General features: G+C 36.9%; 2 protein-coding genes and 1 pseudogene across 9 annotated transcripts in view; 2 read left to right on the top strand and 1 right to left on the bottom strand.

The window, feature by feature from the left end:
* The window catches only part of LOC138153746 (heat shock cognate 71 kDa protein pseudogene), a 572,612-nt pseudogene extending 568,334 nt beyond the window's left edge, over positions 1 to 4,278 (top strand).
* Positions 1 to 21,801, top strand: part of SYNRG (synergin gamma) — a 101,019-nt gene that overhangs the window by 26,895 nt on the left and 52,323 nt on the right. For 4 of the 8 annotated variants that reach the window (XM_069078120.1, XM_069078119.1, XM_069078121.1 and 1 more), the window contains 7 exons: positions 6,190 to 6,320; positions 9,739 to 9,844; positions 10,763 to 10,874; positions 14,336 to 14,638; positions 15,173 to 15,409; positions 16,390 to 16,467; positions 21,100 to 21,296. In XM_069078120.1, coding sequence (XP_068934221.1) covers positions 6,190 to 6,320; positions 9,739 to 9,844; positions 10,763 to 10,874; positions 14,336 to 14,638; positions 15,173 to 15,409; positions 16,390 to 16,467; positions 21,100 to 21,296 — 1,164 coding nt within the window. The remainder of the gene's footprint in view (positions 1 to 6,189; positions 6,321 to 9,738; positions 9,845 to 10,762; positions 10,875 to 14,335; positions 14,639 to 15,172; positions 15,410 to 16,389; positions 16,468 to 21,099; positions 21,297 to 21,801) is intronic. The other 4 variants (XM_069078126.1, XM_069078123.1, XM_069078125.1 and 1 more) reach the window with 2 other exon arrangements.
* LOC138153749 (small ribosomal subunit protein uS8-like) lies at positions 6,765 to 7,264 on the bottom strand. The gene has a single exon (XM_069078129.1). It carries the CDS (start codon positions 7,210 to 7,212, stop codon positions 6,820 to 6,822), a length of 393 nt encoding a protein of 130 aa, XP_068934230.1. The 5' UTR covers positions 7,213 to 7,264; the 3' UTR covers positions 6,765 to 6,819.

Genomic DNA, 21,801 nt, shown 5'->3' with positions numbered 1-21,801 from the left:
CATTATAAGGAGTTCTGATTCTTGTTCTTAGCATTGGAAAGGTGAAAATAAACAAGTAAGAGATTAGTTAATATGTGTACGTATAGGCAGTTTGAAATTTGTCATCCTCAAAGCAACAAAATCTTGATTAATATTGCTGTCTTACAACTGACACCAATTAAAATTCTAATTAATTTTTATTGGCATTTCTAGCAACCTTTCCTCTATCGTTATATTGAATGGCAAAATATAAGGAATTAATGCTTTCTTAAGGAGTGACTTTTTTTTTTAATTGATGATATCCTTTCTACTGACTATTCATCTGCCTGGTTTCTAAGTCTGGAAAAATCTAACCATATTTTTTTTCCTGAATAAACTGATTGTCTTTGTGTTCCTGCTTTTTAAGGATGCTGCACTTGAAGGGAAAACAGTTAGAAAACTTGTTTTTGGTAGTTCCAAAAGAAAAAATTGCAGTACTTTGAGTTCATGGGGAAAAGTGAGCAATTCAGTTCAGTGGTCACTTAAAGCTATGTGTTTGACTGTGCCAGCAACTGGGAAAAAGAGCAGATAAGATATAGGTCATGCCTTCAAAGAGTTTGCAATCTAATGGGAGTGATATTGTTATTTGTTGTTGACCATGAGTAACAGGGAAATGATGATATGACTTGGCAGTTGATTTTGATGTGAGGGAGGGAGGACTGTGCAAAATCACCAGCCTCAATTTCTCCTCAAGAGCCATCTGGGACTAGTGGCCAGATATTCGTCAGGACAATTGGAGGTGGCTCAGGATACAGTGGGAGACCCTTGGCCTTTTAGACAAGGCCTTTTTAGGTACTCACTTATGAGTGAGGAAACGCCCATTCAGTGCTTAGGTCTTTTGAAGAAGTGAGTCACAGAATGTCCCCTTTAATTAGGAAAAAGAAAAAAGAGAAGAAAAATTAAGCTAGGAGGGGAAGAACCTCAGGGTTGCTGTTCCAAAGAGAAACAATTAACACTGACATTCACTCTAAGCCAGGAGGGCTTTGGGTTGAAGGTTTTGTGAAAAAGAGAGAAAAGGAAAGAAAGAATAGAAAAGAAGGAAAGAAATCTAGCCAGTATACTCCAAATTAACTAGGCAGCTTCTAGCCATCAAATTTACCTTCCTTTTGAGAGGAGGAGAAGGAGAATGAGAGAACGAGCTAAGTTACCTAATGGGCTGAGTCACCATTCACGCAGTTCAGATCTATTCACAGGTTGTGCTTGTAATTCATTTTTTGAAGAGGATCATGACATCATTTCTTTCTTTCTTTCTTCTTTCACAAAACCTTCAACACAGTTCACTCTGTAGTTTGTAGGTTAGACCACAATAGGTTGCTTTTTTTGGAGGGCAGTTGGGGTTAAGTGATTTGCCCAACGTCACACAGCTAGTCTTTGGGTTAAGTGTTTGAGGCCAGATTTGAACTCAGGTCCTCCTGACTCCAGGGCCGGTGATCTATTCACTGCGCCACCTAGCCACCCCAAATTCTTCCTTCTTTATCTCTTAACATCCCTCTCATTACATTTTTACATTCTTATTATTGAAATACAGAGTTGCATAGATGCTAGTAGTGCATCTTAGGCACACAAAAAGCTGAAGTAAGATTCATCTGTATTTCAGGAGTGCATATTAAGGAGACTTAATGAGTCTCCTAAAATCTATGACAAGAATTCTGGAGGATAAATAGATAGTAAGGAAATATATACCCAGACTACAGTTCTACTGCTGGGTTTAAAGGGAATGAATGAAACATTTGCTAAACAGTTAGCTGTGTGTAAAACACTGTGCCAGGCTCGGGGGACAAAATAGAAAACTAATAAGACAGCCCCTGATCCCAAAGAGATCAAATATTCTAATGAGGCAGATAACACATAGGGAAGGTTTTAACAACACAAGTCAGATAGAAAGGTCCCCTCATGGTCCTTAGGGTGTAACAGCAAAGCAAATGCTAATACCTGTTCTTTAATGTCATTTCCACTAATAAAAACACATCAGTTTCTGATGTTGTGTCATTTCAACAGTGGCAGTAGCCTACTCAGCGCAGCAGCAGCCCTTCTCTCTCTACAGTGGTCAGCTGCGACCTCCCCTGACTCCCCAGCAACCATGTCGAAGGGACCCGCAGTTGGCATTGATCTTGGCACCACTTACTCCTGTGTGGAAATGTTCCAACATGGGAAAGTGGAGATCATTGCTAATGACCAAGGAAACAGGACCACCCCAAGCTATGTGGCCTTCACCGACACAGAACGTTTAATCGGTGATGCTGCAAAGAATCAAGTTGCAATGAACCCCACCAACACAGTTTTTGATGCCAAACATCTGATTGGTCACAGATTTGATGATGCAGTTGTACAATCAGACATGAAGCATTGGCCTTTTACGGCGGTGAATGATGCAGGCAGGCCTAAGGTCCAAGTGGAGTACAAAGGGGAGACCAAAAGTTTCTATCCAGAGGAAGTATCTTCTATGGTCTTGACCAAGATGAAAGAAATTGCTGAAGGTTACCTTGGGAAGACCGTCACAAATGCTGTGGTCACAGTACCAGCCTATTTCAATGATTCCCAACGTCAGGCCACCAAAGATGCTGGAACCATTGCTGGTCTCAATGTGCTTCGAATCATCAATGAGCCAACTGCTGCTGCTATTGCTTATGGCTTGGACAAAAAGGTTGGTGCCAAGAGAAATGTGTTGATCTTTGACCTTGGAGGTGGTACCTTTGATGTCTCCATTCTTATCATTGAAGATGGCATCTTTGAGGTCAAGTCCACAGCTGGGGACACCCACTTGGATGGGGAGGACTTTGACAACTGAATAGTCAACCATTTCATTGCCGAGTTCAAGCGAAAGCACAAGAAAGACATCAGTGAGAACAAGAGGGCTGTTCACCGTCTACTCACTGCTTGTGAACATGCAAAGCGTACCCTCTCTTCCAGTACCCAGGCCAGTATTGGGATTGATTCCCTCTATGAAGGTATCGACTTCTATACATCAATCACCCGAGCCCGTTTCAAAGAGCTGAATGCTGATCTCTTCCGTGGCACTCTGGACCCTGTGGAGAAGGCCTTAAGAGATGCCAAGCTAGATAAGTCTCAGATTCATGACATTGTCCTGGTGGGTGGTTCCACTTGAATCCCCCAAATCCAGAAGCTTCTTGCAAGACTTCTTCAATGGCAAGGAGCTCAATAAGAGTATCAATCCTGATGAGGCTGTTGCTTATGGTGCAGCTGTCCAGGCTGCCATTTTGTCTGGAGATAAATCTGAGAATGTGCAGGACTTGCTTTTGTTGGATGTCACTCCTCTTTCCCTTGGAATTGAAACTGCTGGTGGAGTTATGACCGTTCTGATCAAACTCAATACCACCATCCCGACCAAGCAGACACAGAACTTTACCACCTATTCGGACAACCAGCCTCGTGTGCTTATTCAGGTTTATGAAGGTGAGAGAGCAATGACAAAGGATAACAATCTGCTTGGCAAATTTGAGCTCACAGGAATTCCTCCAGCACCCAGGGGTGTTCCTCAGATTGAAGTAATATTTGACATTGATGCAAATGGCATCATCAATGTTTCTGCTGTGGATAAGAGCACAGGCAAGGAGAACAAGATCACTATCACCAATGATAAAGGACGTCTGAGCAAAGAAGACATTGAGCGTATGGTCCAGGAGGCTGAGAAATACAAGGCTGAGGATGAAAAGCAGAGAGACAAGGTGTCTTCCAAGAATTCTCTTGAATCTTACACTTTCAACATGAAAGCAACTGTAGAGGATGAAAAACTGCAAGGCAAAATTGGTGATGAAGACAAACAGAAGATCCTTGACAAATGTAATGAAATAATCAACTGGCTGGATAAGAACCAGAGTGCTGAGAAAGAAGAATTTGAGCATCAGCAGAAAGAATTGGAGAAGGTCTGCAACCCCATTATTACTAAGCTGTACCAGAGTGCAGGGGGTATGCCAGGAGGCATGCCTGGTAGGTTCCCAGGGGGTGGAGCAGCCCCATCTGGAGGTGCTTCTTCTGGACCCACCATTGAAGAGGTCGGCTAAACACATCAGAAAGAGCATTCCACACTGCTTTCCAAAAATTGAAGGACTCAAATTTGTAGCCAAGGCGGTAGCAGTTTAAAAGTAACATTTAAGCTACTGTGTAAATCTGGACATTCTGAATACTTGAATGTGTACAGAGGGAGAGAAGTGAACAACATTGCACTTTATCAGTACTGTAAACAAGTGGAAATGCAATTGTCTTGGAGAATAAAATCTATTTAAAGTTGAAAAAAAAAAACAGTGGCAGTAGCTTTGGTCTTTTCTTTTCTGGATTTTTAGTAGCCATGGCTAGAACACGTGCAGCAACAGTTGCCAGGCTGTATCTCCACAAGGATTACTTCCCAGGATGATGGCTGAAGGCAGTGAAGTGGAAGTGATGCTTATCCCAAGAATATTGGTTCAGGATGGCTGTGTCTATCAGGGTTTGGGTAGAGGTAGTAGTCAAGGTGGTGATAATGGTTTAATGTACCTGGCCCATACGACCTCCCATCTTTAAAGGTACTTTATTGCTTCAGTAAGGTAATGTACTATGTGGATAGCAGTTGTTGGGGTTAGGTGGTCCCTTCTCCATAACTCGCATACACAGACACACATACACACACCACACCCAGTCTCTCCAACAACCTAGATACCCTCTTCCATCTGTGATGGGATGGAGGAATTTTAAGTCAATATGCAGTCCACAGAGATCCTTAACATGTGGCCCTTATTTCTATTTGATTTTTATACAGGTATATCACATATAACCCACATATCTCCATATTTTCTACAAGAATTGTTTGTTGTTGTTCAATTGTTTCATTCATGTCAGTGACCACATTTGGAGTTTTCTTGGCAAAGATACTGGAGTGCTTTACCATTCCCTTCACCAGCTCATTTTACAGATGAGAAAACAGGCAAACAGGATTAAATGACTTGCCCAGAGTCACACAGCTAATAAATATCTGAAGCCAAATTTGAATTCAGGTCTTCCTGACTCCAGGACTGGCACTCTATCCAATGAGACATCTCCTAGCTGCCCTCAAGAATTGTATGAGAATATTTTATGAGTCAAATGCTTTGCAAAAATCTGTATATAGTGAATAGAGCACCAGCCCTGGAGTCAGGAGGAACTGAGTTCAAATTCAGCCTCAGACACTTGACACAAAAACTAGCCATGTGACCTTGGGCAAGTCACTTAACCCCAATTGCCCTCCCCCCCAAAAAAAAGCAAAAAAAAATCTATAGTCTATATATCAATCAACAAGTTATGTTAAGGGGTGGCTAGGTGGCACAGTGAATAGAGCACTGGACCTGGAGTCAGGAGGACCTGAGTTCAAATCCGGCCTCAGAAACTTAACACACACACACACACACACACACACAAAATAGCCATGTGACCTTGGGTAAGTCACTTAACCCCAATTGCCCTCCAAAAAACAAATTATGTTAAATCCCTCTCATGTACCAGGTACTGCACTAGATCTTGGGGATAAATATAAAAGATGGTTTCTGCCCTTACGAAGCTTATATTCTTCTGGGGTGATAAAATATGGTCATAGATGAATAATAAGAAACACACACATATAAAATACAGAGTGACGGGGAAGAGGATAGAGAAGAGGCACTAACAAGTAGAAGAATCAGTAACTGTCTCTTAGAGATAGTGGCATTTGAACTGAACATTAAAGGAAGCGTGGGTTTCTAAGAGGTCTGGAGGTGAGGAAGGAGAATATAATAGGCATTGCACATTATATTTCATGTTTAAAGGCATGGAAACAGGAAGTGAAGTATGGTTTGCTGGGAATAGCTAGTAAGTGAGTTTGGCTAGAGCATAAAATCTATTGGAGTAGTGGATGATTACCCTGGAAAGATACACTGGAGCCAAATTTTGAAGGGCATAAATGCCAAACAGAAGTTTGTATTTTATCCTAAAAACAACAAATCTTTTTGAACAGGGGAATATCATGGCTAGACTTCTTGCTTCAGGAATAGTTTGATAGCTACCTGGAGGATGTGCTAGAGAGGGGAGAGACTGTTACAGAGAGCAATTACAGAGCTATTACAGTCCTCAAATTTTTTTGATCTCATACTCCTTTTATTTAAAAAAAAAATTTAACACAGACCCTAATATGTATTTGATTCTTAATGCAGATTCCTTTTCTTCTAGGGTGGAATAACAATGGGCCCAATGACAGCAGCAGGAATGCCTTACATGGGACAAGCTCCTTTTTTAGGGATGCGTCCCCCAGGTCCACAATATAACCCTGACATGCAAAAGCAATTTGCAGAAGAGCAACAGTAAGTGATCTTTATCAGTCATGAACAAAAAGAGATATACAACAGAAACAAGTGCCTCAGATTTATTACAGAATCATAGCATTTGCCTTGGAAGCAACTGCAGCAAATACAAGCCATACACAAAAGAAATCAAGGAATCCCATTTGTTTTTCTTTCTTTGTCATGGGGTGGGAGGTAGGAAGAGCAGGGACTAGAGGGAGAAAAGGTAGAATCTCATTAATTGAAAAAAATTAAAAATTTTAAGAGAACAAAAAGAGTATAATGTATGGTCATTCAAACTCTGCTTGAAGATATCTAGAGAAGGGGAAGCCATCACCTCCCAAGAGGGTCCATCACATTTTGGGACAACTCATTGTATGAAAGTTTAGCTGGCTTAAAATATTTTCTAGAGGCATCTCTAATTCTAATCAGGGAACTTTTTTCTTAAAGTCAGGTTCCTTCAAATTCTTTTTTTTTTTTTTCCATTGGAGCATTTTATTTGTATGTATGTTTTACATCCTTAGAAAAAGAATCCCAGGATTTTTCCTCCTCTGTGTTTTCGTCTTGCTTCCTCGTGGTCCATGATGCCAGCTGAGGTTGTAAGCACAATAAACCCAAACTGACGGGATGGTAGCATATTATTCTGCCACTTTTCCAGATCTTTCAATTGAACATCAAATCTGGGGCTGATTACACCACACTTGTTTAATCGGCTGGTGAGATTCACAACAATTTTTCCTGCTCTGTGATCATCAATGATCTCAAATTCGCCAATGTAACCATGCTTCATCATCACAGTTAAGAACCGGACAATTACTTTAGAGCACGGCCTAATGAGAACCTGGCGTTTTCCTCGCTTTTCTGCATTGTTGATGCTTTTGAGAGCATCTGCCAGGACATTCATGCGCACCATGGTGGCAGCGCTGCAAGACAGTGGAAAGAGCTCCTTCAAAATTCTTATTAGAATCACAGACTTTTAAAGCTTGGTAGAAACTTAGGTGTCTAGTCTAATTTTTATTTTTATAGGTGAAGAAAGAGCCAAGAGTAGTGAAATGATTTGTAAAAGTTTAGACAGTTTATTATTCAGAGTCTAAACTAGAACCTCAAATTGGTTGATTCCTAGGCCTATGCTTTTCTAGTACAATATCCAACAATAGTTTTATTATGGTCAAAGCCAGTACTGATTTCTTATACATTTACTTTTAGTGGGTAAAAGGACATATGTTCTTCTTTAACCCTTCCTTTCCAACCTTTACCAGCAAATCAATAAAGAAATTAAGCCAAAGAAAGAAAAAGACATTTCTAGGATAAGCATAGGTAAAAAAGAAACAAAATTATTGCTATTTTAAGATGACATAATGGCATACTTAGACATCTAAAAATTAATAAAAACAATATTTTTAGTGAAGTTGTAGGATATAAAATAAATCCATATAAATCATCAGCATTTCTCTATATTACAAATAAAAGCCAATCAAGGGGCAGCTAGGTGGCACAGCATATAGAGCACCGGCCCTGGAGTCAGGAGGACCTGAGTTCAAATTTGGCCTTAGACACTTGACACACTAGCTGTGTGACCTTGGGTGAGTCACTTAACCCCAACTGCCCTTCCTCCCCCTCCAAAAAAAGCAAAAAAAATTTTTTTTAAATAAAAGCCAATCAGGAAGAAGGGAAAAAAGAAATTCATTTTAAAACACTACTAGTATAGTATAGTATACAAGTATAGAATACTTGAGAGTCTTCCTGCCCTACCAAGTTACACACAGGAATATATAAATACAACTCCAAAACACTGTTTGAAGAAATAAAGATAACCCTAAATAATTGGAGAAATAATAATTTCTCCTGGGCAAGCCAAGACACTATAATAAAAATTACAGTACTACCTAAATTAATTTACTTATTTAGTGCCTTAACAATGAGAGCCGAAAAGGTTTACATTATATAGTACTAAAAAAAATAATAATATTCATCTTTTAGAACAAAAGATCAAAAATCTCAAGGGAAATAATGGAAAAAAGAAGGAGAGCTAGCAAATCCCAAACTCTACTACAAAAGCGGTGATCATCAGAACAATGTAGTACTTCCTTAAAAAAATAGAATGGGTGATCAAAAGAATAGACTGGTTCATGACATAACATAAAATACTCATGCAAACAAACCTAACAGCCTCATGTTTGATCACCATAAAGACCCCAGCTACTGGGGTAAGGACTCATTGATTTGACAAAACTTGCTGGGAAAACTGAACAACAGTCTGGCAGCAATTAGTTGTGAATCACTTCTTTAGACCATATGCCAAGATAAACTCCAAATGGATATATGATGTAATTTTTTTAAGTCAAATAATAAATTAGAATAACAAGAAATATGTTACCTTTCATATCTTGGATGGGGAAAAGCTCATGTTAAAAACAAGAGAGAGGATTACAGAAGATAAACTGGATAATTTTGATTACATAAAATTTAAAAATTTCTGCTCCAGTAAATCCAGTGCACCTAAGATTAGAAGAGAAACAATTAACCAGGGGGAAAATATTTGCAGCTAGGTTTTCTGATAAAGGTCTCATTTCCAGGATATATAAGGAACTGATTCAAATTCATAAGAAGAAGAGCCATTTCCCAATTGCTAAATGGTCAGAGGTTGGGCAATTCTCAAGGATAGTAATGGAAGCCACTTACAGCCATATGAAAAAATGATCTAAATCACTGATAATTTTTAAAAATGCAAAATAATAAAAGAACTCTGAGGTTCAACCTCACACATCATATTGGCAAAATTAGTTAAAAAAAAAGGAAAATGGCAAATGTTGAAGTATCGGGGGGCAGGGGTAGACAGGCAAATCAGTTGATGGTGCTGTGAATTAGTCCAACCATTGTGTGGAACTATCCCGAAAAAGTTATTAAACTATACATTCCCTTTGACCTATCAATAATACTACTAAACTTATATCACAAAGAGATCAAATAAATAGAAAAAGGATTAATAATGTACAAAAATATTTATAGCAGCTCTCTTTGTGGTAGCCAAGAACTGGAAACAAAGAGGATGCCTATCAGATGGTGAATGACTGAACACATAATGGTATAAGTGTAATGAAGTATGCTACCTACCTTATGACAGGGAGGTGATGGGCTAATATGCAGATTGAGACACAGTTTTGGACATGGCCAGTATGGGAATTAGATTAGGCTTATTTGTTACATGAGGGTTTTGTTTTTCCTTTCTTTTTTGGGAGGGAGAAAAAGTAGTGAAATAAATTTTAAAATTTTTTATGTAAATGGAAGGGAGATGGAAATGTCATGGGGATAAAATTAGACATTTTAGAATTACAACTGTATTATCACACAAAGTGGTAATAGAGTTATATTGCTAAGTTTCTTAGTAAGTGATCTTATCAGTTCATGTATATGGTTGTTGGTATTATATTTCCTTTAGAAAACGATTTGAACAGCAGCAAAAACTCTTAGAAGAAGAAAGAAAGCGACGCCAGTTTGAAGAACAGAAACAGAAACTCAGACTTCTAAGTAGCGTGAAACCCAAGGTATATCAAACTTGGAATCTTCTCCATCCAACCCTCCTCATTACTCCTCATACAAGGAGTACCAAATTCTGAACCTGAGACAGTGACTAATACCCTAAAGCATAGGTTCTTAATCTGGAGTCCATTAACTTGGTTTTGTTTTTTTAGAAAATATTTTGATAACTGTATTTCAATAATAGAATTAGTTTCCTTTGTAATCTTATGCATTTAAAAACATTCTGAGAAAGGGGTCCATAGACTTCATGACACTGATGCCAGAAGGATCCATGACACAAAAATGATTAAGAACCCCTGCCTTCAAGTTTTAATTATGTGATACCTGAATTTATTCATTTTGTTTTCCTACTAGCATCTCTTATGGGTTTTTTCCTGTTCCCTTACAAAAATCCATAGATTTCCTACTCTGACAGTAGAGCTTCTGGTTACTTGTAAAATACTCAGTAGTAGGGAAAAGATCAGTGTAATACTTACTGCTTTTATATGGGCTCTTTCAGTTATTGCAATAACTGTTAATTTGCTTTTTTTTTTTTCTTAGAAAACATTCTAAACTCTTTTTTTCCCTGAGATTAGATTTATTGTCCTTGTTCAGTATACTGGTGTATAGCAAGTCCCTTCTAAAAGAACTATAGTAAACCCTTTATGTCATTTTGTTTAGGGTATGGGAGTAGAAGGTAGAATTTCTTGGATTCTTTTCTTAGTTTTTGCTGACTAGTTGGCTGTTGTTTCATCATTGCCTTTGTTTTATACATCCATCAGTGTCTGTCTTCTTTTGAGAAAATGACCTAAGAGCTGTATAATCAAAAGGAAGGGAGAGGAATCAAAGAGAAATGAGGGGAATATTGATAGGGTAGGACTAAGAGATGTAGGAGACAAACAGTTGTGTGGTGGAAGAACGCATATGTATTTGTCATCTCTTAGACAGGAGAGAAGAGCAGAGATGATGCTTTGGAAGCCATAAAAGGGAACTTAGATGGATTTTCCAGAGATGCTAAAATGCACCCCACTCCAGCATCACACCCCAAGAAACCAGGTAACTTTATTTTTAAAGAAGCACAGAAATGAAAACAAGTAACTGCTGAATTTAGCATTTTTCTTATATGGCAATTTGTAGTTCTCATGTCAGTTAATTGACCATTAAGTGTGATAAGATTCAGAGCTGAGCTCTTTCTTCAGGCTAAATGCAGAATTGAATGCATTGAAATTTACATGAGGTAAAAACTCTGGTCTGGCACACTGTTTGGAAGAAGGTTTTTAATCTTGTGCTTAAATACCAGTATGACAACTTTAATTTTAAGTCTTTGGTATGTAAATGAGTGTGTTAACTCAGCTATTATAGTAGATCATTAACTTATCTGAGTGAAATGAAGGAGTTTGTCATTTCATTTTCATTGTTTTGTGAAATAATTATACAGTGGGGGGTTTTTTATGAGTTACCTCAGAGTTCATTATCTGAATATGATTGGACTTGTTCTTAAGATGCACTGAAATAAGAATTGTAGCATTATTAAAATTCCTTAAAGGAAATGAAATTTTATGAATAGATATTTCTTTATACTCCTTATTATTCAAATAGTAAAAAGTATAACAAAACAACGTACATCCCTACTGCATAGGTAGAATATTCCCTTTGTCATTTGGGAATAAAAATAATTCCCATCTTGAGATATCAACCATCCTGTAATTTTAATTCCTTGATATTTTGAAATTTGATTGAGCTTATTCAAGAATAATATGTTGTGATAAGGGTAAACATTTTTTGTCATTTGGCATACAACTAACTGTGTCCTCTTGTGATAACTGAAGAGTTACAAAGTTCCATCTTCATTTGTAGAAAGTGAGCAAAGTATGATGGACCCAAAATACAAAGATATCAGGCCTAGGATGAGATGTGTTGGGGTAAAAAAAATCTTTCACTGATTATGGAATTGTTTTATTATTTGAGGAAGAAGATAAAAGTTCAACACCTTTTAGCTGTCAAACCCAAAGTGGATAGCAGAATTCTAAACATTAAAAATCACATAAAGATCAGGAAGAAAATATTGTCTTTGAATGAAATCATATACCAGTAACAGGAATTGAATACCAGAAGTTAGTAAGAATTGAAAGAAATTTGCTGTATTCCAACAGGGTACTTATTAGCAAAAGGAGAAAGAGAAAATGATGATCAGTGTCAGTCTAAACGTTGTTTTAAAAGTATTTCTTTTGTCTTGGGACAATTTATAGATTTGCCGATTATGAGCAAGATACTCTGCATTATCAGCTATGGTTCTTGATGATTTTAGACAATGTTTTCTTCCTGATCTTCACCTCATTTTTAATATTCAGAATCATGCTTTCTGCTTTGAGTCTGGCAGCTAAAAAGTGAACCCTGAATTCTCTTCCTCAGACAATAATACAGTTCTTTAAATCAGTGAAAGATACTCACCTTCCATTGTAAGTAAATTGGCATTCAGAGTTTCTTGTAAGTTTAAACAGTTTTGGTCAGATAATTGAACCTTATTTAACTCTTAATAGGATGATAAATAAGACTTTGTAGTAGTTGTGAAGTCTCCTCTAAGAGTTGAACTATGTATATTCCTGTAGAACCTACTACGAGAGTACTTCCTTTTATGTTATAAGCTTTATTAACCAACAGTATAGCAGAGAGAGAAAGAAACCTAAACTACAGGCCACTCTGGGTCTGAGCATAAAGAACAAGACAAAGAGACAAGCCGAGCATCTCTCCCTAATTTCCTCTTGTATGTGTTGCCTCAATACACAAACTGACACTGATCAAAGAGAGAATGTCTATAAAGAGCGCCTGAGCGCCTGAGCGCAGGGCCTGGAGTGCAGCCAACAAGCATGTATCAAGCACACACTTTGTGCTAATCCAAGCACAAGGGCAAGGAATTTGTCTTCAATGAATATTCCCATTCCAGTTCTTCAACAGCTTTACCCAGGGAACAATCTGGCAATTATTGGCAATGTAGTTTTCTGAAGGCGACTAAAGTTTTTAGACCTTGAACAGTTTGGGGTTTAAAAGTAGAGGTTGGACTAGTAAGTTCTCCCTGTTGAGAGACTAGAAGGAAGTACAATATGATACTGTCTTTTTTGTTGAAAATAGAACATTTATTCAATAATCATACCTTTCTTCCATAGCTCTAATACTTAACAGCAATTACCTCTTTAATGATAAAGGAGACGAAAAAAAGCAACTGATTTCTGTTTTCAGAAGCAGAAACTTTTAGCAGAATGTGATTATTATTTATTTGCTCGAAAGCATCAGACAGTGAACCACTTTAAAAAAAATTTTAACTCTTCTCTGTGTCTTTGGAACTCACATAATTCAAAGTGTAGTTAAAATGTTTTTTTTTTAGTAACTTAGCATTTTTAATGATATTTATTCAAATGTCCATGTTGAATAGGTTTATAATTTAAATTAACCTCACACTTAAACAGTGTAAAATCCATAATGACATTTATGAGTTGATTTTTAATCCCTGTCCCTTGTAGCTTCTAAGTATTTCTCCCTTTAGTGCAGGTAATCTTTTAATCCATCTTCACTCTGCTGAATTTATTGTTGAAAATTTTGTTTTAGAAGCTATCTACTTTCTTGGATTTTGAAGTTCTTTATTTTATCGAAAGCAAGCATCATTTTGTAATGGTTGTGACACCTGGAAAGGCAGTGAGATATATAGTTAGTTGATAGAGGATCAATCCTGAAATGAGAAAGGCTTAAGTTTTTTTACCTCTGACACATGATGACTGGAACACCATGAGCAAATCGGGCTCTCTCGTAATACTCCCAAGCAACCCTCAGTGACCTTAAGTTAAAGACCTAATAGTACCTGGTCTGTGTTAGTAGGGGAATTTCCACTGGAAATTCCTCACATTGAAATCACAGATCTTACCCAAAAGGATTTGTTTAGGAGGGAGTCTAGGCAGGATTAACCAAATATTAGATGTTTGTAAGTTTATGGTGATTTTGCATTCCTAAGTATCCTGACAAAACTGAATCATCAGAGGACAATGTATTAACTATATTTAGACTGTAGTCTCTGATTTGCACTGTAACTCTACATGAGTAATGACCAGGTAAGTAGATTTTTTTATTTCATCCAGAAATACTGTTTCTCCTTCGTGTCTCAAGTGCTGCTAACTAGGACAGCTTAACTTCATTCAGAAAAATATACTTCACTAGATCTTCATGAAAAGGAGAGACATTTTGAATTTTACATTTGTTTTTCCTTTGACACAGATGCAAAATAGCATATGGTCCCTTTTCATTAAAAAAAAAAACTAACACAATTAAATTGTACAAGTATACCTTTTGAATATTTTTTATGGACTCATATAATTTCATTTGACTATTGTTACCTGGATTATTTCTTTCTCTACTTCCACTATTCATGTTTCAGTATTTCTCTTTTGGAACTATATGCCCCATCCTTATTTCTTTTTCTCCATTAATTTCCATTTCTGTATGTTTCATTGCCATTTTCCATTTTACAGATTGTCCCACACCATCCCATTCTACTGTAACTGTCTCCCAATCCTCTGCCTTTCTTGATGAAGAAGAATTCAGTGACTTTATGCAAGGGCCCGTTGAAATTCCCATATTTGGCTCTTCATCCTCTTCCCAGCCTTTTCAGTCTTTCCATTCCACCACCCCAGTTGGCCAGTTACTTTCAGAGAAGGCTGTGGCCCAGCCTCTTCCTCCAGTACAGATTCCAGTGTCTTCTGCATTACATGGTGCCCCTGGGCAGGTTCCTTATTTTTCTACTGCTTCAACCTCACACAGTATACAGAAAACAGGTAATTCGTAGATAGCATTATCAACAATACCTATATTATATAGATGATATAAAATTTAATTCATGTTTAAAGAGAATAATACAGTAACGTAGGCAAATCAGTGTACCCTTGGTTTGTAGATAAATGTTGAAGAAATTCTGCCATCCATCAAAATAGATATCCAACTTAGTGACCCAGGATACTAGGAAAGTTGTGATTTAAAAGACCTTTATTTTACCAGTTTCTGAGCTATTTTCACATCATTGGTCTTATATGAAAATATTGCTTACCTTTTATTTGATAAAACCAAAGCAGCCTTTCCCCATGTCCCTCCTGTCCCCTATTCCCTGTGTGTTCCCCCACACTCTGCCAGTAGTGGGCAGTGGGAAGGTATTATAGTAAAACCATCAGAGATCTAGTGACCTGGTTGTGCTGTGGGTATTTAACATTTTTAAAATAAAAGAAATCATTTTTTAAAGAATTGTGGGGATGGAAAATGGGTTTGCATTTTTAAAAAGTTACAAATATAAATAATACTTCATGCTGTTTGTTTAGGCCCTTCCCTGGAGGAGAAGTTCCTAAAATCTTGTGATTTAAGTACGTCTGGGCAGATGCAAATTAAATTAAATACTTCTGAAGCTGGGCACAAAACCTCAGGCTCAACAGCCAATAAGAGCCATCCCAGTTTAACAGCCAATAACGGGGGTGCTGTAGGTGGACGTGTAAATGGTGCTGCCATCATTGCAGAGGCAGAAAAGACTTCAGACCAAAACCAGTCAGTTGAAGAGAGTGGTGAGCTCATGAAGCATTGACAAAAAAATGAATGCATTTTAACCAAATGTTGTTTGAAAGCTAACACCTTAAGCTTTAATCCTGAAGTGAATGCTGCTTGATTTTGCTTGTTAAAATCTTGCGTAAAATATATGTACTATTTTACTCCTTTTTCTAATCAGCAGTTATAAGATTTTGCTCTGAATTCTTTCAACATTCTGTTCTACTTTAAAAAAAATCAATAACCAGTTTCCATAATCAAATTCATTCCTATTTTAAAATACTTTTCTCTAGCTTTATAAAAGCCATATCCTGCTTGGTTTTTTTCTTAACAATCTTTATTCTTTTGGGGATGGTGGGAAATTAAAAATATAAAGTTTGTAAAAGTTACCAATGAGAATTTTATGTTTTTCTAACCACAAAATACATTTTGAGTATTGCAGAATAGAAGATTCAAATTTTATAAACTCAACTTGTGCAGATAAATTTCAGAAACATAACATGAATAACTCATGAAGAAGTTCTTTGGAGGATGTTTTGCAGGATTCCTAGATTTGAAGTAGACATCAAAGTGATGCAGTTGGTAGAGATGATTAGTTTGAACTGAAAACATGTAATTTTGCAACAGCAAATTCAGGGTTAAAAAATCATTTTCTAGCATTAGGAAATGCTGCAAGCAAAATTTTATGCCATTGGTTTTACATATATAATTTAAAAGTATCATTTTTGGCTAGTTTTCTTTTCAGGTTTATAATACATGAAGGATGATGCAAGCCTTATAGTTAAAAGTATTGATCTAGTATATTTTAGATTTTCTTTTTAGTCATATTACTTAAGACATATTTTAGGTTGCTTAGACAATTATCTTGGTTATATTCTTGGTGTGGGTGACTTTTTCTAGTCTCTTTTTTCCATAGTGTTTTTAATGTATTTGAGAGGAATTTCTCTTCCCCTTCTTTTTTTTATTATTATGTTTTAGATAATATTTCTCTGTCTCCTAGGTGTGGGTGTATTCCCTTCACAAGATCCAATCCAGCCTATGATACCTTCTTGGATTTACAATGAGAGCTTAGTCCCAGGTAAAAAAAAAAGTCCAAAGTCCCTTTTGTAAAATACTTTCAAAATCTTTTTCCCCCAGCACCTATTAAAATTGAATGCAGCCTAAATATAGTGTCACTTTATTTACACATCTTAAAAACATATAAATTGCATTTTTCCTTTTCACAATAAAAAAATTCTAAAACAACAACAACATTCAAATAAACTGTTGTAAATTAGATTTTTTAATTGTGGTATTTATAAAGGCAATAGAAAGAATGCTACCCACAGAGTCAGGAAGACCTCTGTAAGTTCAAATATTGCTTCTTGCATATGGGCCCTGTGACCCTGGGCTTCTCATTTAACCTGTTAGTGCCCCTGGGCAATTCTTTAAATTTCAGGATAGGTGCTGATTTGCTTCTAGTTTCCTCATTGGGAGTTCCCTATCCCAATGAAATCATGTCTGGTTTAAAAAAAAGAAAGAAACTTCAAAATATTTACAGTTTAGGAGTTTTCTAAAGTATATGCTCATTTAAGAAGTGCAAAGATGTCTTGCTTCTATATCCCCTCTGATCATTTTCTTTGAATTTTTCTTATTACTTTAGGTAGTTATTATTAGCATGGTGTATTTATGTTCTGCTTTATTCCATAATGCATTTTTCCAAAATTGGAAGATCAAAAACTTAACCATATTTTGAATTTACCAATATCTTTTAACTTTGGCTTTAGCTTAAAGTACCCAAAGATTGCTGTTAACTAGGTATCTTCAAAGAGCATGCCTTTGACATAAAGAATGGCCAATGAAGACTTTAGTTTTACACATCATATATGCCATCTAGATTAGTGTTCTGTTCCTGACAGTAATAATAGGGAACATTTTGTTATTGTTCTCCATGATAAGGTATTTAAAGATCTGTTATAACTATCATCTCTAATTTCCCTTTTCACATTATAAATACACATACATTGAAGCTTCTTTTGAACCTGGTTTTAACCTGTTCAAGCTCTGGTACTATTTCATTCTATATGTTTTTCTACTCTGAAAAAAAGCAGTCTCATTTATCTAGCTTTTGCTCATTTGAATGTTTTCTGTGTAGTTTTTCTTCATCAGAACAGGCCTCTTAGGTCTGTTTTTCCTACAGAATTTTATATGTAAATTTTGTGTATCATGGAACCTTATTTGAGTCACCAGATAATTTTCTCTGATATATAGTTAACAGAACAGTTAAAGTAATAAAGCTAATGGTATAGTCCAGAGTGTTTTTCTTCTCATTCTGACTTCAAAAATTAGACTTTGGTGGGTCTCTTGAACAATCAATAGCCTTCTGGATCTTCCTTGACTTATACTAGTCAGAATGGGCCATGAAGTATGTCTTCACTCATCAGTTCAACTCAACAGTAAGAACTTGCTATGCCCAGGGTACTTGGTGAGGTGCTAATGATAAAAAGACAGAAGCATTGCCATACCATCCAGGTTTTCCTAGATCCAGATTTTTGCACAGTCTCAACTGATTTATATGCATATGTTCAATAAACATTAATTTCCTACTCTGCAATATAATATACTTAGTGCTAGAGGAAGTTCAGAAATTATATGTATAAGGTTACGTTACATGTATTCTTTTAGTTAATATTACATGCACCATTTAGAGGGGTGCCTCCTCTATTTTCTGAAGAACCCTGAAACCAAAAGCCTCAGGAATAGCAGTTCCTCCCTTTGTTCCCCTCCCCCCAAAAAAACAAAACAACTTGAAGGCCTGCTTTCAACCCACATTTCTGGGAGAACAGAGCTTCTATCCCCATCAGCCATCAATTAATTGCTACTAAAGAGGCAGTCAAGCCAGCCTAGCTAAAGTAGGAAGGAATCTAGAGAGAGAAGTAGAAGGTAGCATACATGAGGCAGTTCAGACCACCTTGACCACTACCTCCACTGGAGACCCTACAAGGTGATGGGTACTAAACCCAAGAACCCAGGAAGAGCAGTGTGCCTCAGGTGACCACCCCTGCTCCCAGCCTATTTCCCACAGCCATCATCAAGAGGAAGAATCATCATGGGGTAAGGAGCCCACCATCCCTATCCCCACCAATGCCATCAGCTGATCTCATTGCTCCCACCAAGCAGGTAAGCCTAAGGGGCCTGACAACATCAGCACCCTGAAAACCAGTGGCACTTTTTAAGAGGTGACACTTGTAGAAGCAACCTGGTTACTTCCTCCACTGGTAAAATAGTGACCCCAACCTCCACAGCTACTAAAGTCCAAGAAAATTATCATCACCAAAGACCTTAGCATTGTCAAGTGATTCCATCAGAAAACGATATGGTTTTATTAATGAAAACAGTATTAAAGAAGATTCATTACTGTCTGCTGACATGGGTCCTTTCCATCTGACTTGTACCTGAAACCTCCTTTATGAAACAGAATATGAGCTCCTTCAGAGCAGGTGCTGTCTCACCTTTCCATTTTTATCTTTAGTACCTATTATACTGCTTGCACTTTATGCTATTTTCATTCAGTCATTCATTATGGCTATGGTGAACAAATGCTTGTTCATTAACAGCACTAGCCAATTTTTTAAACTTTTTTTTTCGTATCCAATAGTGTTATAAATTGTATCACATGATTTTTTTTTCCTGAGAACTTCCTAGATAGTTTGTATAAAAGCACAAGTGAATAAAAGTGGTCTAAATTACCTTTATACATTTTCAGATGAGCAAACTTAAAAGAAATATTTTCAAAAGTATGTTTGGGGGGCGACCACGTAGCACAGCGAGTAAGAGCACCGGCTCCAGTGTTGAGAAGACCTGGAGATCGAATCCCGGGCTCAGACACTTAGCACCCACCCAGAAACACCTGGCCGTGTAACCTTGAGCAAGTTACTTAACCCCAATTGCTTAGGGGCGGCCAGGTGGCTCAGCGAGTAAGAGCACCGGCTCCAGTGTCGGGATGGCCTGGATCAAATCCAGGCTCAGATACTCAGCACCACACCCAGAAATAATAACTGGCCGTGTAACCTTGAGCAAGTTACTTAACCCCAATTGCTTTAAAAAAAATAAAAATAAATTTTAAAAAAAAAGTATGTTTGATCTTCTAGCTGTATTCAATAACAAAAATAGTCCAAATGGTACTATGTTGCATTGAAACATGTCAAAAATTGAAACTTTCTTTCCAAAAATATGTAAGAATTTTTAATTATGCAAGTATATTAAGACAACCTCAGCATGGAATACCTCTAACATAGATGAGTTATGCCATTAGGGTTTTGTCTTTTTGTTGTTTTGGTTTTTTACTGTCTGTAGTCTACTTTTATTTCTAAATCCTATTTTGGATTTAATTCTATTTTATAAGAGATTATTCTTAATTCATTTTAGACAACTAAAATGAAACTTAAAAATATATAACTTAACCCCGGTGTATGTGTATGTATGCACATACACATGCAATATACACGTCAGTTTCTTAAAATGTTAATATAAATTGTTTACGTTCTAAGAATGTCTAATCTTTCAGTGTCTAGTAAAAAAAATGCTCTTTTATATACATTTTATTTTGATCCATTGTTCCCAGTATTGAAGTGCATTATGCTTGTGGTACCATTCTAAAATCTGATTATGATAAATTTTATAATTACCTATTTAGGTAAAAGGGAACAACAGAATATTAAAATCAAAATTTATAGAGGCACTAAGTAGCATTACAACAGTATAAAAGATTTAATTTAAACTTTTGTTGAAATTTGTGTTATTATTTAATTTTATGTGCTTTGTTACTCCCTTGAAACATTTGCTAACAGAAAATTTTCATAGCTGTCATGTGTTAAAATTGTTTCCTATCCAGTTAATGAAATCCTGGGGAGGACTTCCTTAGATGGATTTGTTTTGGGAAGAGACTGTCCATGTTTATTTAGTTTACACTGTGTTCTCAAAGTAAGTCTTAATGACATGGCATGGGAGGCTTCAGTAATAGATTAAAAAATCCTAAATTATCCTTTGTTCCATGCCAGACAAAAGAATATTGTTTCTGTGCCTGTGCCACAAAAACCAGAAATTTGGAGTTCTGTGAGATTTTTTTCCATTTTAAGCTCAGCAAGTTAGAATCACAGCATAAATATTAAATTATAACATTGTGGTGTCACCTAATTAGAAATGTTTTACTACTATGAAGTTGTCATTCAGTTGTATCTGATACTTTGTAACCCATGGACCATATTGTCCCTAGGGTTTTCTTGGCAAAGATAGTAGAGTGGTGAGCCATTTCCTTCTCCACTGGATTAAGGCAAACAGGTTAAGTGACTTGCCCAGTGTCACACAGCTAGTTTCTGAGGCTGGATTTGAACTCCTCACTTTAAACATAGCACTCTATCCATTGAGCAGTCTAGCTGTCCTTTACTATCTGGTATAGGGATCAGCTGTTACACAGCAGGGCCAAGCCCAGTTCTGTTTCTATATTGTCTGTGAACTGAGAATGGTTTTCATGTTCTATAATACAATAAAACTGTGTTTAATAATATAAAAACTATTCTTAGCCCTCAGGCAGCACTGAACCAACCAGCAGGCCAACAGGCAGGCAGTAGGTAGTTGAGTAACCTCTGTTAACAAAACAAACTACAAAATGCCTAGTTATCTGTAGTGTTTTTACACTTGTAATTGTGCAGTCTGCTCTTTTCTTTCCTAGATGCATATAAGAAGATTTTAGAAACAACTATGACTCCAACTGGAATAGATACCGCTAAACTTTATCCCATCCTGATGTCATCTGGACTTCCCAGAGAAACCCTTGGGCAAATTTGGGCCTTAGCCAATCGTACCACTCCTGGAAAGCTTACTAAAGAAGAACTTTACACTGTTCTAGCTATGATAGCTCTAACTCAGGTAAATATATTTTTCCTAAATTAGATAGAAAACCAACTGAAGGAGAGATTTTGTACATTATAATTTGTATATCTTGTATTACATTGTGTTATTGTAGCTGCAGTCCTCAGGGTTTGCTGCCACCACAGGTTCTTGGATCTGCTTTGACAAAGGAAAGCAACTCAAAATGGGTTAACAAGATTACTTTAATCAGTCAAACATACATCGTTTACCTCGTTCAGGGGAAAAGGTCGGCACCCCAAACTTCAAAGTACACAGACAGAATTATCAAGACAGAAACAGATCTAGTAGACAAATTTCAAACTGTCCAACCATTACATCCATACCCAGTCAACATCTGGGTTTCAACATCTGGGTTTTTTCAAAGCCGGGGAGCTCAGGACAACGGCTTCCCAGAATCCATATCAAATCACAGAACACTTCTCAAAGTGAGCCCCAAAACAAAGCCTCACATCAGGGCTTATATAGCCTTCTCCTGGCTCAGAGAATGTAACAACCTTTTGGA

The sequence above is a fragment of the Petaurus breviceps genome, unplaced genomic scaffold (assembly GCF_028583685.1).
Source record: "Petaurus breviceps papuanus isolate PSGF00001 unplaced genomic scaffold, PetGlider_PUasm1.0 91023, whole genome shotgun sequence".
Lineage (NCBI taxonomy): Eukaryota > Metazoa > Chordata > Mammalia > Diprotodontia > Petauridae > Petaurus > Petaurus breviceps.
The sequence above is the reverse complement of the archived record's forward strand: the minus strand, read 5'-3'. Positions and strand labels throughout refer to the sequence as shown.

What these genes read in the sequence shown, in the direction of transcription:
- LOC138153749 (XM_069078129.1), bottom strand. Translation starts at nt 7,212, where the DNA reads ATGGTGCGCATGAATGTCCTGGCAGATGCTCTCAAAAGCATCAACAAT.